Source organism: Gymnodraco acuticeps, unplaced genomic scaffold (genome assembly GCF_902827175.1).
Source record: "Gymnodraco acuticeps unplaced genomic scaffold, fGymAcu1.1, whole genome shotgun sequence".
NCBI classification, from domain to species: domain Eukaryota; kingdom Metazoa; phylum Chordata; class Actinopteri; order Perciformes; family Bathydraconidae; genus Gymnodraco; species Gymnodraco acuticeps.
In genome coordinates this window covers 911,985-936,013 of record NW_022989843.1, presented here as the reverse complement: position 1 = coordinate 936,013, position 24,029 = coordinate 911,985, and the positions used below count along the sequence as shown (strand labels likewise).

The window sequence follows — 24,029 nt, the reverse complement described above, 5'->3', positions numbered from 1 at the left end:
TAGCGATACCCAGGAAGAAAATTACAAATCTCCAACTAGGCGTTTTGGGGAAGTATTTTGTGTGTTAGAGTTTTACTCGCTACAGGGTGTACTTTCAGGGTTTGTGACACTCTGCAGACCGTTTACATGCATACAAACCTTCATAACACACAAGGGGACGGGTAATAACCGGAAAAGCATGACATGGGACCTTTAAGAATGCATTGAGGATTATATCTGACAATATTTCCTCCGGTTAAAAAACCATGGCTCCTATCAAAGAAATGACCTGACCATGAGCATTAGGGAGCACCCTGATGAACTGATCTATGTTTTTTTGGGCGGTTTTGTGTGTAAAATGTGGAGATGGCAATTTGACCAAAGTTTACTTCTTTCTGGTCTGAATAAAGGTCTGGACAAATTCAACATGGGAGTCTATTGGGAGCTAGATGGACTTTGTCACTCAGATCACTTTTGGGCCAGAATTGTGGATCCGTTTGATGATGTCACACACTCTAGCTCTGAAGAGTCTGTCCAATAGACACCCATTATAAAATCTAAAACGGACTGAAAATGTACCAAAACTTAAACATTGATAAGTCAAAAACTGTAAAAGATGTCTAACATTAATATACCTTTTGTCATGTATTTATGTATATATATATATATTTGTATATATAATACCTTGTTAAATTCAACATGTATATGTTGTTAGTGGAATGCTGTGCAACAGCATTCCACTAATAAGTATGTTGAACACTATACTGTGTGTGGCTTCGCCAGTCATACAGAATAAGAAAGTATTTTATTGTTTGTTACACACCTGTTCTGTGCAGCTTTATCTGGGGCTTGTCTACAGACTCTTTGCACAAATCTGTCCGCTGTGCACACTTTCCTCATCAGTAAGAGTCACCATGAAGGCATCAGTCTCCTGCTTTAGTTCAAGCTGCTCTTCCTCCTGACTGGTGCAAAGTTCCTCCTGTTCCTCTTTAATCTGTGGAGGCTCTGGGTCCTCTTGGTCCAGACTGGAGTTCCTTTCCTGACTACAGAGCTGGTGGTCAGTGAGAACCTCCTCCTCATTACAGACATGTTGCTGAGGGAGCTCTGGAGGGACAGAAAATAAACAAAGTACTGATAGTGTGGTGTTAGGGAAGCAAATTGCATTCAATGCTGGGCAATGGTGTTAAGATCAATATCACAATATCAAGACAACAACAAACAAGACTACAGAAATGCATAAAGCATGAACAGAGTTTATTTAAAAAGCATGCAGCCACCCACTTTAAAAAATATATAAATTGTTTTAACAATGTGTATTTTAACCGCTGTGATGTGTGTTTGAGATCTGATCATGAATTAATAAACAGAATGTGGTCCTATCAACACAATAGGATGCAGTATGTAGCTATCAATTCAGCATGTAATGTCTTAACTGGTCAAGTAGTACTTATATTCTATTTGATTGTTTATTTACAGTTGATTTCTTGAATATATATAATAATTAAATATCTCATGCAGAAATTAGCAGAACATGGAAATACTTAATGGAAAAATAGGTCCCTCAATATTATATGGGAAAATATACTTAGTTGCTGCTAGCAAGAAGAATAATACATTTAAAGAGAACACCCTCACAAAATATAGCTAACGAGAGGCGTTAACCATAATGAATCCCATTCTGATTGCTTGATCATGTCTAAGTACTTGATAGGAAATAATAAAGTATTTCATGGTTTGTTACACACCTGTTCTGTGCAGCTTTATCTGAGGCTTCAAGACGGTATCCAATAATCTGCGCTGACGACAAATCTCCTCCTCGTATGCTGATAAAGTTTGAGCAAAAACTCCAAATATTTCATCGGCAGCTGCAGCTAGTCGCTCGTTGATAACACTTCTCAGTTTCTCAACTGCAGCCATTCCTACTGTGTGAAATATATGGATGTGTAAAGAGACAAAATAAGCCAAACCAACATTTATTTTTTTCGTTGGCATGAACTACACAACTTCCGGTGGAATGTACTTATTCGTTGGTTTAGGGAGTCGTTCTGCACTGATAAAGTTACATTACCACCACCTACTGGATTAACATTCAAAAATACATTGTCCAAATCTCCCCCAATAACTAATAAGGGAAACCATAACATCAACAACATGTTCCCCAACTCTTGTTCAGTGAGTTGCATGAATCACTTTTGTTTGACTTCTGGGTGAACCTTTTCTCACAAGTATAACATTTGAAGCGATTTTCACGGGCAGAGGTGGGAAGTTAGGCACATTAGAGTACATTTACTCAAATAGCCTGTACTTAAATAACATTTTGAAATACTTGTACTTTACTTGAGTATCTCCATGTTATGCTATTTTGTACTTCTACTCCACTACAATTCAGAGGTAAATCATCTACTTTTACTCCACTTATTTTGTACCTTAAATTACTTTGCAGATTTGGATAATATGATATAATCAACACTTAAATGAGACTTTAGTTAAACCTGGAGTAAATTCACAATCTATCCTGCAGTATACAAAGTTATAAAAAACTAGCTGCACCGTTACATGCCTTGATAACAATTACATTAATAATTATAATCAAAACATATAATATATATTATTCTGAAATGGACCAATCTGCATAATACATACTTTTGGTACTTTAAGTATGTTTAGATGCCAATACTTTTTTACTTTTACTTGAGTGAACTTTTGAATTCAGGACTTTACAGAGTATTCCTACACTCTGGTACTTCTACTTTGAATGAAGTAAAAATATTTGTACTTCTCCCACCTCTGTTAACCGGTGTGGGGCCGTGTGCAGATTTTTTACTTTAAGAAATGATGAAATTCCACATTTTGAAAAAATGTTCTCTGGTTTGTGATCAGTACTGGCATTCACGTGAATTGCTCTTGCATGGCTGGTGGACACTTTGGTTGGGATGAACCTGGGTCCTTTCTGTCAGATTCAGATTGTAATATTATAACTGAGATGTTGGTTAGTGTCAGTGGATCTATGCACATTTAACATGTGAATTTTACTGAGGCCCATGGTAACTTTAATGTTCTATTTAAACATTCAATACAATAAAGGAAATTAGCCGGCTCTATCAAAGTTTAATATGAGGCAACTCCGGTGACCAAACTAATCAACGTATTTAAATAATATAATAACTTAAGCTCAAGCCCATGTGGCCAGCATTTAAACACCTACTGTTTGTAACAACTTACTTCCACTTACTTATTATGTCCAGCAGACTGGATGGCCCTCATTTGCTTATATCTTTAGCGTTTAGGGTGAATCTGGTATTTTTACAGGATGACCAAACAAAGCTTTATAGTTAGATACATACATTAGATCACACAGAATTAAGTGCATCATTACTATTCCTTATTACTGCCTTAAGCACCATGTAGATTATTATTTCCAACTCCAGCAAGTGTCACCTCAAAACCAAAATAGCAACCAAAAAACAATTGAATGCCACTGCAAAATACAAAACACAATGACATATCGCAATCATAAAAGTTATATTTGCAAGTTAATGACAGTATTAAACATGTTAACATAGGTTGCATTGATCAGTCCCAGAGGTAGCTGCCTGGTGAACATTCATCCAGATGAAAAAAGTACTGCATTTATGTGCCTTATCATTTGTGTGGTTACATATGGAAATCTACTTGTTGTTGGTGTAAACCATGTAATACCTTTTCAATTCAAAGTTACATCTTCTAGTCAGTGAATCCTTCTCATGTGGATCAATAATTCATCTTTACGTCTGAAATTGTTCCCACATTCTTTACAAGTATACGGTTTCTCACCTGTGTGGAATCTCATATGAGTTTTTAATGTTGATAATCTAAATGAAGCCTTTCCCACAGGTCATGCAAACTAGCATTTATCTCCTGTGTGGATTCTCATGTGACTCTTAAAGTTACAGTTATATCTGAATTTTTTTTCACATGTTTTGCAAGTAAATTTCTTTTCATCGGTGTGGACTCGCATGTGTTGCATCAAGTTGCTACTTTCTCTGAAACCCCTTCCACATGTTTTGCAAGAATATGGCTTCACATCCGTGTGGGTGGTCATGTGTCTTTGCAATTTTGACATGTACTTAAAATCTTTCCCACAAATTTCACATTTGAAATTCTTCACTGTGCAAGTATTACGTTGCATGTCTGACAAGTTAGCGTTGTTTACATTGTTCCTTTTGGTTTTGCGATGTATTTTGTATATTCTTGGATCGTCAGTTCTTGTTAACCCTGAGTCATTAGAATTGTGAGAGATGAGCTGCAGATTACTTTGTGCTTCTGATACCACAACGCTTATAACTGGCATGTTGCCTACAGACTCTTTTGCACAAGTCTGTCCGCTGTGCACACTTTCCTCATCAGTAAGAGTCACCATGAAGACATCAGTCTCCTGCTTTAGTTCAAGCTGCTCTTCCTCCTGACGGGTGCAAAGTTCCTCCTGTTCCTCTTTAATCTGTGGAGGCTCTGGGTCCTCTTGGTCCAGACTGGAGTTCCTTTCCTGACTACAGAGCTGCTGGTCAGTGAGAACCGTGAGAACCTCATCCTCAATACAGACATGTTGCTGAGGGAGCTCTGGAGGGAAGGAGAGGACAGAAAGAAGAGAATACTACTGTAATGGTATAAAACAAGATATCTGAGCAGGGAAATACAACCTGTGTTTAAAGCATTATTATCCTAGAATCCCATATAACCATGTACACTTTTAAAATAACATTTTAGTTTTACACACCTCTCGTGAGTAATTGTATTTCATGTTGCCTAACGATATCCAACAGTTTGCGCTGTCGAGCTATCTCTTCCTCGAACTTCGCGATTGCTTTTTCAAAAACTCCGAATATTTCTCCAGCAGCAGCACTCAGACGCTCGTTTACAAACTCTCTCAAATACTCCACTGAAGACATGTTCAACTTAATAACATATGTTATGTATGTGCACTACGACTTATTGTCTTACAAAAACACGTTATTCTAGTTGAAGCTTCCAGACCTCGCATTGTTTACTTCCACTAAACGTCACACTGTTAAGCACTTCTTCTTCTCTCGGATTATTGGCGGGTCCCAAACTACTTCAAGGTGCATATTGCCACCTACTGTACAAGAGTGTGCTGTGCATCATCATGTCACCAAACCACCACCCGTGGAAGTATGATTAAACTATTTAAAATTCTCCTTATCAGCCCTGTTTCACCCGGAGAATGAAAACGTTTCTCGTAGCTCTTTCTCCCTCTCCTTATGTTCCCAGTATCCTCATCAGGCTCCACTACCGGCCTGACCCTTTCACTGAGCTTCTCTCCTTTTCATAATGTAAAATTACATTTTACATCTTTTCTTTGAGAAGGTGTGTTCCAACTTTTGACTGGTACTGTATATACATATATTTCTAAGTCAACCCTCAGCAGTGAAACACCAGGAATGGGAATTGAGCCACCCATTCTCCTAATGCTAACATGAGGGAATGTGTTGAAAATGCAATTTAAAGCTAACCTCAACACAGTGAGGTTATACCATAGACCAGGGGTGCCCAACCTTTTTTGAACCGAGAGCTACTTTTAAAGTTGCCAGTCTGCCGAGATCTACCAGTCCCAATAGAGAGGCGTAGCCATTACTGACAGCCTACTACCAGGTAAATACACACTTCTACTTGTATAAAACTGACCTTTGTACGATTAATACTCCATAAAATACTGCAGATCCTTTATCTTACCTCTTTCTAATCTACACACATACAAGTATTTAACTGAAGTTACACAACAGTGTTGTTGATACAGAGTTGGAGTTTATTCACACGTCACTACAGTGGGTAATGTTTTCAAGAAGCATTGAACAGTGCTGCCACATATGACACAGGAAAACAAGAAAAGACTCTGAACCCTTTCTTTGCCATTATATAAAAATAGTGTTATTACAAAAGTATACATTCGGCTTACTAATAAGACAACTCAGATCTGAAGCTACACAGGAATCTGCTGCCAAAGTGCAATAAAAAAGACTAAATTAATAGAATCAAACCATTTTTTTCTTGCATTTTAGTAGAATATAAAAATAAATGCCTTTAAAATAGGATGCAAGCAACACTAGTTTATTAACCTGAATTGATAATAGACTATAATCAATTTAAACAGAACAGATCTTAATGTTTGCATTCTTATACCATTTTGTACAATAATTATAATGAATAAGTTCAAACAAACTAAAACTTACAGCTGATTAATAACGGTATCTAACTTGAGTTTTTATTATATCAAAACCTGTTGAAATGCTACTGTTATTTTTACTGTCCCCCAAAAGCGCGTCGCAGCCTCCAGGAAAGCTTCTTTCACAACTTCGCAGTCTTTGAAAGACTTCATGTGTTTCGCAAGAACGTGACTGACACGATAAGATGCTATGGTAGCAGCCTTGCTCTTGTTGTTGGGCCTGGTGAAAATGGACTGCTGTGCATTTAGCTGTCCTTTCAGGCCCCTCCCCTTTTGGGAGCGTAGGGCAGAATTAGGAGGGAATTTCGTCACGTAATGTTTGTGCACTGTTTTGAAATGCCGTTCCTAAATTACCCTTCTTCGATAAAGCCACGCTCGCATTGCAGATGAGAGACAGATGGACTTTGAATTGGAATAGATACAAAAATAATCATCCTCCCACTCGGAGTGAAAATTATATATTTTGGGCTTTTTTGCTTCTGCCATAATTGCGGTCTTGCGTGTGTGCGGACTGTCACTCCTGTTGACACGGGCTGCTTCTCAGGTCGACTATTTTCATTTCCTCGCTCCTCGGTCTCACCGAAAGTTGATTTGCCTGCGCCATCTTGAGTACCGTCCCATGGCTCTTATTTCTGCCGGAGGACCGAGGATCGAGGAGCACGCACTGATCTGATGCTTCTTGACATGAGAGCAGAGTGAAGAAAATACATGAACCTCACGGGAGTCACTCCTCAGTTTATACCGTGTTTTGTTTCAATTCATGTATCATTTAGTTACAAATATGTGATATATCTGAACAACAAAGTGGTCAAAAATCATTTAATTCATTTTTTGGAAACATTTTCATGATCGCTTTTTTCGTTTTACATTTTCATTTATTGTCATTTCCATTCAGTCAGTCATTAAGTGCTATTAAAATGTTAATGTGCTACATATCCACACAAACAAACAAAGTGTGCAATCCAATGAATGTTAATCTAACTGGGTTTTGATAGATAACATATCTCTTTTTCTTCTCTCAATTATTTTATTTCTATTGTGCACTCTAATCAATATTAATCAAACTATTGTTCGTGTATACATTTTAAGAATGGCCTTTATCTTTTTTGAGAATTAGTTCTTATTTTTATTTTATTTATTGGGGTCTACAACAGATGATACAAATGTTTGTGTCAGTAAATGTGTACTAACAGAGGCGGGGGGGTGTGTGGAAATAACGGGGACAGAGCTGCTGCCAGACGATCAGCTGTGCAGCGTCATCACAAACTGACGTCGCTTCACGTGACGCTCCGGAGGAAAGGACGTCCCATTACTCTTAAAACTCATTTCCCTGCTTCTCGTGGTTTCCTTGCGTCCCTCCATGCTTCCCTGGTGGGAGGGACTAAACGCAGGGAAACGACGCAAGTGAGGGAAGCAAGGATTTCATTTAATCGACCTGAGAAGCAGCCACGGTCGGACAACAACGTCAGCGAAATAGTGCCCACTGCCCACCAGCCACGCCCCGACACATGGGGTCACGCTGGCCAATCACAAAGCTTTGATGCGTTCAAGTGCATTATTCTGGCACAGGAACATTATGTTACAGGACATTAACGATAACACAGAATGTTGTTGTTCTATTTTTAGACACATCTCGCGATCGACTGGGAATCTCCTCGACTGGTTAGGCACCCCTGCCATAGACTGTTATACACGTCTATATAAATTGTTACATTCCACCACTCAATATGAATCAATTCAAATGATCATCTACAACATAGTAATTAACTTAACTTCCACCTGGTGAGCTGCAACACCTCTTGAATGTTAACACAAATACTCTGAAATAAGATTAATTTGTTGTCAGTCACACACCCATCTGCCACTTTGATGAACAGAATGGGCTCATAACTTTAGATTTCTGAGTAAATTGCTCTTTAATCATTAGCATTCAAAGCTTCCATTGTTACAACACATACCAGCATACACATCTGAAAACGTACTACTTAGTTGCCTGCGCCCCTTCTAGCAGTGACCATATTCATCTCTGCTTCAGCTGATGTGTTTACAGCCCTATGTCATACCACAATATGTGGGTGTGTATCCCCTTTAAAACCCAAAACAAACAAAGATCAGGATTTATTTTTTTAAATACTTAAAAAATATAAATCAAATTGAAATGTTGCAGACAAACAGAGAAAATACTAGCTGGCAGAATGACAACACAGGTTTCTCAGTTTCAACATCAGAGTTAATAATAAAAAGGTATCCAATACAAAATAAAAAGAATAGTCAATTAACTGGTCAACGATTTTTCCTGTTCATGGATTTTCTTGTCTGGTTTTATGAGAAAAAAATGTCTCCACTTTAATGGGTTTCAATATGTTGCCCATGAAGCATAACAACTGAGTTCTCTCACGGTTTAAGAATATATGTGTATGCAATGTCTTATATGAGACACATGGAATACTCTTTCAAACAAGTGTTGCAATTATATGGTTTCTCACTAGTGAGGCTCTCCTCACATCAACTGTAAAGTCTCCTCAGAACTGCCCCAAGTTTCACAAGAAGACTGCTTCTCAGGTGTATGCATCCTCATGTGCCATTTCATGTCCATCTTCCGACGGTATCTTTTCCCACAGATATTGCAGACATGTGGCCGTTCATCTGTGTGGGTCTTCATGTGGTTTGTCACATCATTTTTAAGTCTGAAATGTTTCCCACATATTTCGCATGGATATGGCTTTTCACCTGTGTGGATTGACTCATGTTTCTTTAATGTTGCAATGTCTTTAAATGTTCTCCCACAGGTGTTGCACAAATATGGCCTTTCACCTGTGTGAACCCTGAAATGTCTATTCAACGTGGTTCTGTCCTTAAATTCTTTCCCACAAGCGTCACATGTGTAAAACGTTAAACCTGTGGGAGTATCCCGGCGAATCTTACATGTAATGTTGCTGTGACGTGTCTTTTTTTGTTCCGTCTCTGAATTTGTAGTTGATCCTGAATCTCCATGCTTGCCTGCTTTATGAAAGTTGTGAGAGACGAGCTGCTGGTTACTGCTTGGTTCTAGTACCACATCCTTTATTGCTGGTATGTTGCCTACACACTCTTTATTCGCTGCACTTAAAATCTCATATGAATTAAAGTTCTGATCTTCACTGTGCTCATTTCCCTCATCAGTAGGAGTCACCATAAAGGCCTCAGTCTCATGCTTCAGTACAAGCTGCTCTTCCTCCTGAACAGTGTGGAGTTCCTCCTGTTCCTCTTTGATCTGTGGAGGCTCTGGGTCCTCTTGGTCCAGACTGGAGTTTCTTTCCTGACTACAGAGCTGCTGGTCAGTGAGAACCTCCTCCTTCTGATAGATATACTGCTGTGGGAGCTCTGGAGGGACAAAAGAAAAAGGTAGTGTTGTGTCAGAAAAACTGACACCACCAGAGCAAATGTACACAAGTCTATATTCAAAATATACACTGAACAAAAATATAAATGCAACACTTTTGTTTTTGCTCCCATTTTTCATTAGATGAATTCAAAGATCTAAAACATTTTCTATATACACAAAATAACCATTTCTCTCAAATATTGTTCACAAATCTGAAAAAATCTGTGATAGTGAGCACTTCTCCTTTGCCGAGATAATCCATCCCACCTCACAGGTGTGGCATATCAAGATGCTGATTAGACAGCATGATTATTGCACAGGTGTGCCTTAGGCTGGCCACAATAAAAGGCCACTATGAAACGTGCAGTTTTGCTTTATTGGGGGGGGTCTGGGGGGGGTCCGAAAACCAGTCAGTATCTGGTGTGACCACCATTTGCCTCACGCAGTGCAACACATCTCCTTCGCATAGAGTTGATCAGGTTGTTGATTGTGGCCTGTGGAATGTTGGTCCACTCCTCTTCAATGGCTGTGCGAAGTTGCTGGATATTGGCAGGAACTGGAACACGCTGTCGTATACGCCGATCCAGAGCATCCCAAACATGCTCAATGGGTGACATGTCCGGTGAGTATGCTGGCCATGCAAGAACTGGGATGTTTTCAGCCTCCAGGAATTGTGTACAGATCCTTGCAACATAGGGCCGTGCATTATCATGCTGCAACATGAGGTGATGGTCGTGGATGAATAGCACAACAATGGGCCTCAGGATCTCGTCACGGTATCTCTGTGCATTCACAATGCCATCAATAAAATGCACCTGTGTTCGTCGTCCATAACATACGCCTGCCCATACCATAACCCCACCACCACCATGGGCCACTCGATTCACAACATTGACATCAGAAAACCGCTCACCCACACGACGCCACACACGCTGTCTGCCATCTGCCCTGAACAGTGAAAACCGGGATTCATCCATGAAGAGAACACCTCTCCAACGTGCCAGACGCCATCGAATGTGAGCATTTGCCCACTCAAGTCGGTTACGACGACGAACCGGAGTCAGGTCGAGACCCCGATGAGGACGACGAGCATGCAGATGAGCTTCCCTGAGACGGTTTCTGACAGTTTGTGCAGAAATTCTTTGGTTATGCAAACCGATTGTTGCAGCAGCTGTCCGAGTGGCTGGTCTCAGACGATCTTGGAGGTGAACATGCTGGATGTGGAGGTCCTGTGGTCTGCGGTTGTGAGGCCGGTTGGATGTACTGCCAAATTCTCTGAAACGCCTTTGGAGACGGCTTATGGTAGAGAAATGAACAATCAATTCACGGGCAACAGCTCTGGTGGACATTCCTGCTGTCAGAATGCCAATTGCACGCTCCCTCAAAACTTGCGACATCTGTGGCATTTTGCTGTGTGATAAAACTGAACATTTTAGAGTGGCCTTTTATTGTGGCCAGCCTAAGGCACACCTGTGCAATAATCATGCTGTCTAATCAGCATCTTGATATGCCACACCTGTGAGGTGGGATGGATTATCTTGGCAAAGGAGAAGTGCTCACTATCACAGATTTTTTCAGATTTGTGAACAATATTTGAGAGAAATGGTTATTTTGTGTATATTAGGGGTGTAACGGTATTCGTATTAGTCCCGTACCGTCACGGTTCGGCACATGCAGTCACACAGCGAATACGCCTTTTTTTTTACGAGTGGGAAAAAAGTCATTCAGGGCAGTATCCACTACACTATTTATAATCCAGGGGGGGGTATTGCGCCTAAAAGCTGTGTGTCAGCCGCCCTTAAACAACAAATGAAGAACAAGAAGAAACACAACAACAAAACTAACAAAACCAACAAAATACAAGAAGAAGAAAAGTTAGTATGGCGATTTCAGATAACACACAGTAGCTAGAACCCACCTGCTTCTTTTAAATCAGCTGTGTGGGAACATTTCGGGTTCCCTGTGGACTACAATAACGATGGAGTGCGAGTGGTGGATCGGACGAGGATGCTGTGTCGGCTAGGGCTGTGCAATTAATCGTATTTTAATCGCGATTACGATTATGGCTTGCGACGATAAGGAAAACAGCATAATTGACAAAATACGATTATTTTGCTGGGTGCGCTTTCGCCCCTCCCTAAAAGCCCACTCGGCCACGTGGGAGTGTTGTGAGTGTTCAGCGCAAGCGAAGATGTCAGAACAAGAGCAGCAACTAGTTAAAAATAAGGGTCGCGGGGAGATTCCCAGTCGATCGCGAGATGTGTCTAAAAATAGAACAACAATATTCTGTTTTATCGTTAATGTCCTGTAACATAATGTTCCCGTGCCAGAATAATGCACTTGAACGCATCAAAGCTTTGTGATTGGCCGGCCTCACCCCATGTGTCCGGGCGTGGCTGGTGAGCAGTGCACTAGTTCGCTGACGTTGTCCGTGTCAACAGCATGGATGGTCAACAGGAGTGACAGTCCGCACACACACAAGACCGCAATTATGGCAGAAGCAAAAAAGCCCAAAATATATAATTTTCACTCCAAGTGGGAGGATCATTATTTTTGTATCTATTCCAATTTAAAGTCCATCTGTCTCATCTGGCTTTATCGAAGAAGGGTAATTTAGGAGCGGCATTTCAAAACTGCACAAACGCTAAGAGACGAAATTCCCTCCTAATTCTGCCCTACGCTCCAAAAGGGGAGGGGCCTGAGAGCACAGCTAAATGCACAGCAGTCCATTTTCACCAGGCCCAACAACAAGAGCAAGGCTGCTACCAGAGCATCTTATCGTGTCAGTCACGTTCTTGCGAAACACATGAAGTCTTTCGAAGACGGCGAAGTTATGAAAGAAGCTTTCCTGGAGGCTGCGACGCGCTTTTGTGGGACAGTAAAAATAACAGCAGCATTTCAACAGGTTTTTGATATAATAAAAACTCAATTTAGATACCGTTATTAATCTGCTGTAAGTTTTGGTTTGTTTGAATTTATTCATGATAATTATTGTACAAAATGGTATAAGAATGCAAACATTAAGATCTGTTCTGTTTAAATTGATTATAGTCTATCAGTTCAGAAACTAGTGTTGCTTGCATCCTATTTTAAAGGCATTTCTTTTTATACTCTAATAAAATGCAACAAAAAATGGGTTTGATTCTATTAATGTTGTCTTTTTTATTGCACTGTTGCTGCAGCAGATTACTGTGTAGCTTCAGATCTGAGTTGTCTTATTAGTAAGCCTAATTTATACTTTTGTAGCAACACTATTTTTATATAATGGCAAAGAAAGGGTTCTTCAGAGTCTTTTCTTTTTTTCCTGTGTCATATGTGGCAGCACTGCCACAAGTTCCTCTTCAGAGAGGGTCTTCAGTACAGGTGGCAATATTGTCACCTGCCTGCGCTCATCTCTGAAACCAGACCATGTAAACAGCCTGGTATTTCTTGCAAAAAATCTTTAAGAGATGACATGAGCAGCCCTACCAGCATTTGCCATGGTGGCCTAAACATTTTTATTTGGTCTTAAATTGTAGTTCAACATTTATTTCCTGTTACTTCTGGACCATGACGGTTGGCCAGCCTTCAACGTTTAACTGAGTGGAATATGTTGAATATGTTTTACCAAAATGTTGGCTATATGTTAAGGAGTTTTCAGTAGGTTGTGACAGTGCACTGCAACATGTTTGATTTAATTTATTTTGGTCTAATTCATTTTTATTTATCATATTAATATATGTTTAGTATGGTTTTGGAAGTGCGCTCCAACACATTTATTGATCTTGTTTATTGGTAAAATATTATTTGTTTTAAAGTTCAATAAATGGTCAATGAATAATCGTCAAAATAATCGTGATATCAATTATTGACCAAATAATCGTGATTATGATTTTTGCCATAATCGCACAGCCCTAGTGTCGGCGTTGTTCGATAGCGGTGCGGTATGCTAATGGTAACACATGCCAAACATGCTAAATCATATCAGAAGGCATCACCCAGATTTGCCAATCACCGGAGCCCGGCAAAAGACAACAGCAGTTCAACAGCTTATCCCCGCTGTTTTTAAGAAGCCAAGAGACATGAGAGCCGAGAGACCAAAATAAATAACGGAAGCTTTTGGCATATGTTTTTCAACGACTATGCGCTCTTGAAACACTTTCTTATTATTTATGATATAATATTTTCAAGACATTCTTTTTAGTTTTACAGCTTGATGAAACCTTTTTGTTTGACATCAGCCATTATAGATAATATGGCCATCTGAGTGTGTGTGGTACTGTTTGTGGTTTGTTTTTAACTGTTTAATACAGTTAATTACTCAAAATGTCAGAGTTCCTTATTTTTAAACTGAATTGCACTACTGTTCAAAAATAAATAACAAACCTGGAATTATGCATTTGGGACTTTTTTTTTATTTTTCTTGTTGTACCGAACCCGTACCGAACCGTGACCCCCAAACCGAGGTACGAACCGAACCGTGACTTCTGTGAACCGTTACACCCCTAGTGTATATAGAAAATGTTTTAGATCTTTGAGTTAATCTCATGAAAAATGGGAGCAAAAACAAAAGTGTTGCATTTATATTTTTGTTCAGTGTAGGATATTGCATGAGTTTCCATCATTTTTCTGACAGGCTGTTTCCAAAACGAATGACACACGTCAACAACCTTATAGGGTGCTCACAGGCTAATGGTATATAGTATAGCTGCTAAAAAACATATTATACATTTAGTACAGATTGATAATTCACGGGGTTCTCACCTATACTGCGTAAATGTATTTCAGGTCTCAAAACTATATCCAATAGTTTGCGTTGACGAGCGATCTCTTCCTCATACTCCACGATCGTTGTTTTAAAAACTCCAAATATTTCTTCAGCAGCAGCAGTCAGTCGCTCGCTCACAAATACTCTCAAATACTCCACTGAAGACATTGTTGCTTAAATGTCGATTTAATATGCACATAACCTTTGAGTACAGTATTGTCTTTGAATTTAAAAATCCTGCATGCAAACAATTATGCTTAGCTGACAGCGCTGGTAATGTTTACTTTAAAACATCCATCGTTTACTTCCGCTATTCTTTGTTATAGCAGGCTCATTGCCGCCACCTTCTGTGTTGGAGTGTGGAACAGAGTTATTGATTAACTTATCCAAACAGAACAAAAAATAGACAGAGAAGACCAAAAAACACAGCTCAGCTAACTATGACATTTAAACACCAATGGAACTCTGAATATTCACTTTACTAATACCCACAAATGTATTTTTCATTGGAATCAACATCGGAAGAGTTTAACAACCGCACCACATGGCCCATCCTGTCTACTTCCGGGGGGAAACATATCGGCACGGCAAAGCTTCCTGAAGCAAAGTATTTGTTAAAATATAAGATTGCGTGTGTCCTTTCGTTGCAGATATACTAGGAATTAAGTAAACATGCATCGAAATATTTGTTTTTAGCTCGGGGTCTGTTTACATTCAGCTTTAGTTCATTTACGGGGTTTTAAACACTGTCTAAATGGGTGCATATTACTGTGCTATATGTAGACAGACAACATTCACCGGGAAGAAACATATCTTCGGGAAAAATCACCAAAGCACACTAAGAGTGGTTCTTTTAAAATTCTTAGAAAAGGTTAGTAGGTTGTTTTCAAATAATTATGACTGATATATACGTATGTTGTGCTCATATTACTCCCACCTCAACGAAATTGACCGTACTAACCATGATGCAAACAGTAGCTGCAACCGTTGTCGCAAAGTAAATCATAATTGTTGTCACATTTTGAGTGACACATTTTCAACAAAAAAATTGTGTTTTAAACCTTGTGCTACAAACCAAGACATAATGTTTAAGGGTAACTTTAGCTTGCTTTACTTACTGTCTCATAGGTAAAGGAGGCTCGCCGGACACTTAAAAAACCCCAGGTAGAAAAGTTTGACTGCACCCAGCACAAGAAGACTTTCTGGTGCTACTGCTGTGGGCTTGAAATTGATAGAAATGTCACAGACGACAACATGACTGTGCTGTACGGAGGCTTGTTGGAACACATGGCCACGTAAGTTTTTTTGAAATTACATTTGTTAAGCCGATTTTGATTTGATGCCATGCTCCATCAAATTCCACCACAGGATGGTTGACACATACACCAGAGGGGTTGATAAAGTATGGCCAGTTAACAATCTTTTTATTTAAAAGCATTATTATTATGGTTTTCTTTTGTTAAGCCAATTAAAATGTACATTAAGTCAAAGTAGTGGGTAAGCACAATCAACACTTACTCATTTATATTTGCTGACATACTTTTACAAAGGCTTGAGACATAATAAATTGTTTTTATATCATCAGCATCATCAATCCGTCTTATTTATAAAATGTTTTTAAAACATCCCTTTTTACCTAATCCAGGAGATCGTTTCAGGAAATTCTTACACTTTTTAAAAATGTATCTGGTTTTAGCCCCGAGCACAGGAGGAATACTCACAAGTTCTGGTGGGAGAATAAGGCCGACCCCAAGTTAAGAGACAAAGTCATCGTCACAGAAGAGGAAACCGAAAGGTAGGTCTGGCTGATACAAAAATGTATATTCATACAGTGTGTTTAGACAATTGAAGATCATTGTTTATTTTTGTTTAGGTTTAAAGTTGAGGTGGCAAAAGCGTTGGAATCATTTGTGGAGCAGGAGGATGAATTCATTAAACAGGTGATGCAAACATACTTTTTTTGACAATAACCTCTATTACTCAACAAAGCTGTAAGTCTACAGCCATACCAGTGGCTCTATGAATCTGTACTTCGACATAGTATGGCTTAGAGCTTTATAAAAACATCAGCTCGCTTGCAAAAACAATGCTGATATAAAGAAGGTCACCATCTAATTTAGCCTGCCATACAAGCATGCAAATATTTGCTACTTGGCACTAAAGTATTGGATAATTTGATATTTTGACCTGATGATCGTGATCAATTCAGGAGATCTCCATCGCTACATCCAGTGAGTCGTATTTCACAGGATCAGTGAGAACTTAAACCTAATTCTGAATAGTCCGAGGATTACGATCAGCAGATTATGAATGTCTGTACCATAATATATTGCAATCCCTCCAGTAGTTGTTGAGATTTTTCAGTCTTTACTTGATGAATAGGTTAACCGTGCTTGAAATTCGCTGATATAATTAGTTTTTTAATTTTCTTGTTCTCTTTTTCATCATGGTTGCAGCAAGCTGATTATATCCGTACACAGGAGAAGAATCGCCAAGAGGTCCTTCAGTCTCTTTTAGAGGTTTGTTTTCCAAGGATGCATTGGCAGTATCCATCACCGTGGCAGGTTTATTATTTATTTTTAAAAAATAACAGTTTTCCAGCCAAATGATTGTAACTGCCATAGTAGCTGATTAATGATCCTCTGCAGATCCTGGTATAGTATTAATATTGTTGTTGTTGAAATATTGCATGTGGTGAGTGTCCCCCCCCCCCCCCCCCCCCCCAAGAGAGAAAAAAATATCTGAATAAAGAGCGGTTTATGTTAGAATTTTGGGAAACGTAGTGTGAAGCATATTTAGTGCTCAGACTTCCTCTATGAACCACTGTTGGCTTTTCCTGAATCAATATCAGCGTGAGGCAGAGTCGGAGCTGTTCAATGGAGCCAATGGAACAGACTTGTCTGCTGAGGAAACTGTCAGGTAACACTATCTACCGATGACATTTCAAACTTTTTTGCATTGTATTATCAGTAGCAATTGAAATGACTTTTATAGTATTGTCATACTGATATTCTGTACACACTGTGAAGACCACTAAGACAAATGTAACATTTGTGATATTGGGCTATATAAATAAACATTGATTGATTGAATTTTGATGTTTTGGGATTCGTCTTGTTGTCTTGGGAACAGCTCTCAGTTTACACCTCAGGGATCAGACCAGCAGGCGGGGAGCAGCTTTGTTCAGTCAATGGTCAAGGCACCGCGAGCGGCAACAGGACAAGGTCTGACCTTCATAGGCTATCAGGTAGCTGCACAGCTCTCATTGAAAAAGCGTTTTATGTCTATGATTGGATTGTTTTTAATGTTGTTTTTCTTCTCACATCGACTCACTTGCTCTCTTATTGTCTCTTGTTACAGGATACTTCAAACAGAGGAAATGTTCATACAGGTACAGTAATATATGAATTGATGAAATAATAAAGTATCTGCAGAAATGCCCAGAGCACATTGGAAACATACATAGAGGCGGGTGGGGGGGGGGGGGAATTATTACTATTAGGTATGCGTATGTTTTGAGAATCCCGGTATTTTCCGATCCTGATGCATCCTACCTTTAATCGATGAAGTGAAATGTGCGCCTCATTTATTACTTTTACTGTATAATGTGTGTGATCTGAAGATTTCAGTTTAATATCATATCGAAGACGGAAAATATCTACTTTTCATTTGCAAACTCCGTTTTTGGAAAAATAATTCCAGCTCCAGAATTATTGCTCTTCACAAAGCATTACATAAAACGAGTTTCTTTTTTAAAATTAATGGCGGAACATTTGTATTCTTTGATTTTGTTGTTTTCCATGATTGTCAAAGGTACAAAGCTGCATAAACCCTGCATCTTTAGCATCTATGATCTAAGTTCATGGATTGATGAAGAATAAGCATACAGCTTTTGTGTGCCATAGGTGCCGTGCCTCCTTGGCTCCAGGAAGATCCTCTGGAGGGGACCTCTGGTGCCGCAGCACATCCAGAGATCGGGCCTTCGCTCCAAGGGTTCCTCAAACAGAGTAAGAATCCCTCACAGTTCTTTTTAAGTTGCGTGAGCTGAGCATTTCATTTTGCCGAAGACATTTTCCAGCCTTAATGATGATTTCCATGGCTGCTGTCACAACACTTAACCAGGTAGCTGTGATTTATTATAATCGGCCTTAATAATTCAAATGTTAAATCCACGAACACTTAACCTCTTAAACCCGGCCCCCCCCGATACCGGGCGGAAAAACACGTCACTGCAGGAGACAGCGTCTGGCGGCTTCTTAATATTTAAAAACCTATGAATGTATTATACTCAAATAACGGGGAAAAACTCAGCAACCTAATGATATGAGCCATTTTTACCGAAACAAAACACAAGTCTCACAAGAAGCGTTAGCATTAGCCCTTAGTGAAAACAGGCTGATGCTACTTCCGGTGCTAACTAGCAAAAACGATCTTTAAAACTTAATATTTTCTGCACAAACTACATATCAGCTGAAAGCTGATACTCCACAGATTATTTTTTATATAAGTATCATCACTGTAGGACACAAACTCACTGAGCGAGCAGCCAGAACAGAGCAAGAAAACAACAACAGTGTTCTAAAGCATAACAATAATTATGTCTTGCCGTTGCTGTTTTGTGATCAAAAGTCGTGTTCAAGGGAATAAAAACGCTGCTCAAGGTTAATCCAATGTCTCTTAGTCACTTTAGAATTGTTCCTGATAATCCATCATTACATTCATGGCCGCATCGTAGGTATAACGTTTTGCAGTCCGGGGTTTGGCTTTCTCACGTGCTGTTTACGCGAGCCTCTCTCTCCTTGAAGTAAGTGTTTAGCGGCGTTTACTAACTCCCCCTCGATTCTATTGGCTCCAAAGTTTCAAAAAAGGTGTCAATCACCCAAATCGACCAATGGGTTCCAGAGATAGGATCCTGCGTAGTATGAATAATGCCAGCAGCGGCTGCTTTACGCACAGACGGAGCAGAAGCAGCCGCACAACCGCTCCAGCACAGCAGCAACGAACACAACACAGCGAAGCGACAACACAGCGAACAGAGAACACAGAGACAACAGCAGGCAACCCTGATTATGAACTTCAGGAAAGGTATGTACTCTCTCTGTTTGTATCTATTAGTTGTGTATTTGGTGTAATCTATAGTAATTCCACACTCGCAAAATACAAAATGGACGCCGCTTTGTTGTTGTAGCGTTATCGTTCCGTGAGAAACTAAAACAATGGCAACATCATGTTGGTGAACGTATAAATAGATTCATTTTATTTCGTGACTATAACACGGCAGTATATAAATAAAGCTGTATTGTATATCAACCCAGTATATATATATATATAATACATAATATATATACTGTTATTCCACACACGCCAAATGGATGCTGTTTTGTAGTTCTACAGACATTGACTAACAGCAGTTTATAAATAAAGCTGTATTGTATATCAGTCTATATATATACTATAGCGTGTGTAAAATAACAGCATACATATATATATATATATATATATATATATATATATATATATATACTATAGCGTGTGTGAAATAACAGTATACACATATATATATATATATATATATATATATATGTAGGCTATACGGTTATTTCACACACGCTATAGTATATATATATGAAATAACAGTATACACACATATATATGTATACTGTTATTTCACACACGCTAAATGGAGGAATTATTTCTGATTTGAGTTACATTTTTTAAAGAATAAGCCAGTGAAGTAATCAAAGTAATTGTTTTTTCCACATTTGTTTTCACAGTAATGAAGACTAGTATCAAATGGCTTCTGGATCACAGCCATCAACATCTGCCTCATCCGAGCTACGACGTGCATCAGATCAGCATACAGTTGCCCCAGAGCCATCAACATCCAAGCTACGCCGCCGGACGTCTGCACCAGTACTAACTCAGCCTCCCTCTGCATCTTCTGATTCAGTGGACAGACTGTCAGGAGGAAAGTGAAACGGGCTGGTGTGTGGAAGACTAAGGTTGTTACCGTTCCTGACGCTGTGGTGGACTACAACAGAAGCATGGGCTGCGTGGATGTGTCCGATGCTTTGATTGGGTACTACAGTGTTCACCACAAAACCATGAAATGGTACAAGATCTTTTTTTTTACCATTTTCTGGACATTGCAGTGGTGAACAGCTTCCTTCTACACAAGGAGCTGCACAAGATGAGGGGTGACCCCGGCAGGACGAAGCCACACACCCAGAAGTCCTTCAGAGAGCAGCTTGCTGCATCATCACTCGTATGCATTCCCAAGTATTATGGGGAAGATGCCACCGCGCTCAGGAGGTGCTCTGATGCTGACAACACAACGGTGAAGACCTATCTACTGCACTAAGTGCCTGGTGCCTCAATTCAAAAACACTAAACACATTCAGGTTGTGTACATTTTTTCTTTTTTGCCAGTATTTACAAAAAAAATGCTTGTGGTGTTATTTTGGTTTTAGTGTCGTTTTTTTGTGTTATTTTTGAAATAAATCTGCTCAAGACAAGAGACAAGTGTTTCCTAATTGTTATTGTGTAAGTAAACCTTCCTAGAATTGTTAGTCGGGTGATAAACATGTAAGGGCTGTGGCAAAGTCCACACACAGACACACACACACCATTTACATACAAAAAAAATGTAATTTAAAAATAATTTTTTTTTTTTTTAAAACACTTGTATTTGGATGGAATGATTACCTGTAGTGATAATAAAATGATTTCTACAGTATGGTACCTGAAAAAGGTCAAATGGCACTGATGGTATCCAAATGTGCCCAAATGTGCCCAAAGGTCAGTCCGCCTGGACTACTTTTAGCTAAACCTCTCTAAAAAGGTCAAATTTAACTTGTTTTGCCTCAATCTTGATACAGGGTACTTATTATATGTTATACTTTGGATTCCTAAAGCTTTTAGTCTACTATCCCATCATTCAAGGGTAGTTTTCACTATAAGTAATGTTTTTTTTTTAGGCGGGGGTAAGAATTTACCTTTTTTTACTATGTTCCATCTGAATTTACTCTGACTGAGAAATATCTATATTGATTCTGACACTTCTACATCCAACTCACAGATGTAACCTTGCTTTGAAAAAATAAATTATTCATATAACCCTTTTAGAAGTTAAGTTATAGTCATTTGTTTTGGGCATAGCATTTTCGAGCCTGAAACCTTAAAAACAGGCTCAGGGCTTAAGAGGTTAAGGAACTCAAATCTCTCAATTATTGGAGTATACATAAAATGTCCTCATTTTTTTTCTTTTACCAGAGGAGCAAGAGAAGCTGAAGAAGCTTCCCCCGAACAGAGTGGGAGCCAACTTTGATCACAGCTCACAGACAGACGCCAACTGGCTTCCCTCCTTTGGTAGAGTGTGGAACAGTGGCCGGCGCTGGCAGTCCAGGTGAGATCACTCTTCATCACACCTAGATCATTATATAAGACTCTTCTCTCAATGTCCCATATATTATATAAACACACAGCCCTTAAATTAAGGTTTGATATATCGTGTTTGAGCCTCTGGACTTAAAAATACCTTCGCCCTACCTTCATACCCAGCTCAGTCCACACTTGATTAGATAGATGGATAGATAGATAGACAGACGGGCAGACAGACGGGCGGGCAGACAGATAGACGGACAGACCGATAGACGGACAGATCGATAGACGGACAGATCGATAGACGGACAGATCGATAGATGCATAGACAGACAGACAGACAGATGTATTCTGTCTGTCTGTTTTTGTTGTAGCAGCAAAGTTTACAGGCATTAAAATCTTTAAATGTGGAACAAAGTACAAACTAAATAAATTGAACTAAAATGTAAATTAAAACAATAAACAGCAGCAAGTCTATGTACATATCTACAGTATAAAGGACAATCAAAAGATCCATTTTTAAAAAAAATAATCCAACATCATCCAATCAAGTTGTTTGAGAAAACTACTGCCTGAAAGCGAATGGAGACAATCCTATCCTCATTCTACTGTCTGGAGGCAACGTTTATATATGTTACGAATAATTATGGCAGCAGCACAATTTCTATCATCCCAATAGTATTTAAGCAGCTGCCAAAATGTACATACCTAACACTTTTATTTGTTATTAAATATAGTATTTCATCAGAATACTTGCATACACATAGTTATATTGTTACTAGAATCCTAATAATAATCTGTTAGAAAAATGTTAAAAAAAACACATAATGTGTGATCTTCATCCCAGTTTATTAACTCCACTGGTCTCTGTGTGTGAATATGACTTTTGTTTTTTGAACAGGCACCAATTCAGACAAGAGGAAGGGCAGAAGAGGAAGAAGAAGAGGGAGCCCGGCACTGAAGGGTCAAAGAGAGCAAAACCCACTGAACAGACAACACAATCTGACAACCCTTAAAACAAGCTACGGTGTGTCATTAATGAGTCAAAGATGTATATAGTTTGCGAGATGTGATATAATGGGTACTTGGGTAAAAATGCTCAGCCTACTAGACGCCCCTAAATTATTAACCCAACAAAAAGCAGTGTTTGTATCAGGGGGCATTGTATATATACTTAGACTAAATTGGAAAAACATTTTTGAATAGTTACCTTTAACAATTGTTTTTATTCTGCCTGTTACTGGTGAGACTACAGCTCTTTAATAGGTCAAAATGACCGTTCTGGCAAGCAAACAGCAGGGGGCGCCAACCACTCAGCTAACCCAAACACCTGTGTTTAATAGAAGTATTGACATTAAGGCAAGCTGTTGAAACTGACATTAAAACAACAGCAAACAACTGTATTATCCATTTTTTATATTACATTTTTCCTTGTCTGGCAAAAGACACCTCCATTTAATGTTGTTGTTGTTGTTGTTTTTGCAGCTGAGTGTTTTATTTCTGCCTCAAATGTTGACCTTTTTAATGTTATTTAGTAAACAACCCAATATGGACATGTACAAAATGATGGCGGCAGTTAACAGTTTTTTAGACCTCCAACAATAAACACGTCTCTTTATTGCAGTGAACCTGAACAACCAAATGTTGAGCTTTCATTTCCCTTTTCAGACCATGTTTTGTGATGCATTACTGCAAAAGGCTTAAGGGCAGCACAACTTCATTTGGGACATTGAAAGGGTATATTTGCAACCATATAGGAAAGGGGTCCTTTTAAAGTCTTAAAATCCAACTTTTGTCTGCATAGTTGCTTAACACACACTATTCTCACCAATATATCTCAAGGTTTGTTTATGCAGAATTTTGTGGTGATAAATATGAAAATCATTTGATAACTGTTTTTGTTTTAAACTTAGGGCCTACACTGATTTGGTTCTAACCTCCTGCAATACATAATGCAGCATCTAGATTAAAAAATAACTTAAACTAAGAGGGCATTTTGAAGGACTATTCCAATGCTCTGTAGTTGCATTGCTACAGGGAAATGCCAGCACAAAGATGGATGAATGGCCAAAAGCAGTACATTCCATTTCCTAAGCTCACAGCCGGCCTTCCTTTTATCTGTATCTGTGCCTTCTCCTCCTCTCCATAGCAAGGTATAATCAGGCCCCAGTGTGCACTGGGTACATGGGCGTGGATTTCAGTGCAGCTGCAAGGCAATATGGGAATAAGACTGCACCTGATCTATTCTTAGCTTTATGACAACATGGCTATGGCAGATTCACTATGAATAGAATAGAATAGGGTTGCAATAAATGTGTACACTTTACTAACAATCCAAACGT

At 39.0% G+C, this 24,029-nt stretch overlaps 3 protein-coding genes across 4 annotated transcripts in view; 1 reads left to right on the top strand and 2 right to left on the bottom strand.

Annotated features, from left to right (window-relative positions):
• Positions 1-5,024, bottom strand: part of LOC117560013 — a 32,153-nt gene extending 27,129 nt beyond the window's left edge. For both annotated transcript variants that reach the window (XM_034236763.1, XM_034236771.1), the window contains exons 1-3: positions 4,733-5,024; positions 4,315-4,575; positions 803-832 (exon numbers count right to left, since the gene is read on the bottom strand). In XM_034236763.1, the coding sequence (XP_034092654.1) occupies positions 803-832; positions 4,315-4,575; positions 4,733-4,904 (463 nt within the window). In that variant the 5' untranslated portion in view covers positions 4,905-5,024. The remainder of the gene's footprint in view (positions 1-802; positions 833-4,314; positions 4,576-4,732) is intronic.
• Positions 5,025-8,093: 3,069 nt separating this feature from the next.
• LOC117561006 (zinc finger and SCAN domain-containing protein 2-like) lies at positions 8,094-14,602 on the bottom strand. Its single transcript, XM_034238173.1, has 2 exons — positions 14,304-14,602; positions 8,094-9,559 (listed from the first exon to the last, which is right to left on the bottom strand). Exons 1-2 carry the CDS (start codon positions 14,473-14,475, stop codon positions 8,697-8,699), a joined length of 1,035 nt encoding a protein of 344 aa, XP_034094064.1. The 5' UTR covers positions 14,476-14,602; the 3' UTR covers positions 8,094-8,696.
• A 280-nt stretch (positions 14,603-14,882) lies between these two features.
• Positions 14,883-23,329, top strand: ccdc84 (coiled-coil domain containing 84). Its single transcript, XM_034236452.1, has 11 exons — positions 14,883-15,178; positions 15,436-15,602; positions 16,004-16,102; positions 16,181-16,247; positions 16,764-16,826; positions 17,159-17,226; positions 17,440-17,554; positions 17,668-17,698; positions 18,213-18,314; positions 21,580-21,712; positions 22,589-23,329. Exons 1-11 carry the CDS (start codon positions 15,062-15,064, stop codon positions 22,701-22,703), a joined length of 1,077 nt encoding a protein of 358 aa, XP_034092343.1. The 5' UTR covers positions 14,883-15,061; the 3' UTR covers positions 22,704-23,329.
• Positions 23,330-24,029: the final 700 nt, after the last annotated feature.

Bases quoted from the DNA above. Each gene is read 5' to 3' on its own strand.
- LOC117561006 (XM_034238173.1), bottom strand. From the start codon at position 14,475: ATGTCTTCAGTGGAGTATTTGAGAGTATTTGTGAGCGAGCGACTGACT. The intron at 9,560-14,303 runs GTGAGAACCCCG...TTGTCCCTCCAG, and splicing joins AATACATTTACGCAGTATAG to AGCTCCCACAGCAGTATATC.
- ccdc84 (XM_034236452.1), top strand. From the start codon at position 15,062: ATGGGTGCATATTACTGTGCTATATGTAGACAGACAACATTCACCGGG. The intron at 15,179-15,435 runs GTTAGTAGGTTG...ACTGTCTCATAG, and splicing joins TTTTAAAATTCTTAGAAAAG to GTAAAGGAGGCTCGCCGGAC. The intron at 15,603-16,003 runs GTAAGTTTTTTT...ATCTGGTTTTAG, and splicing joins TTGTTGGAACACATGGCCAC to CCCCGAGCACAGGAGGAATA.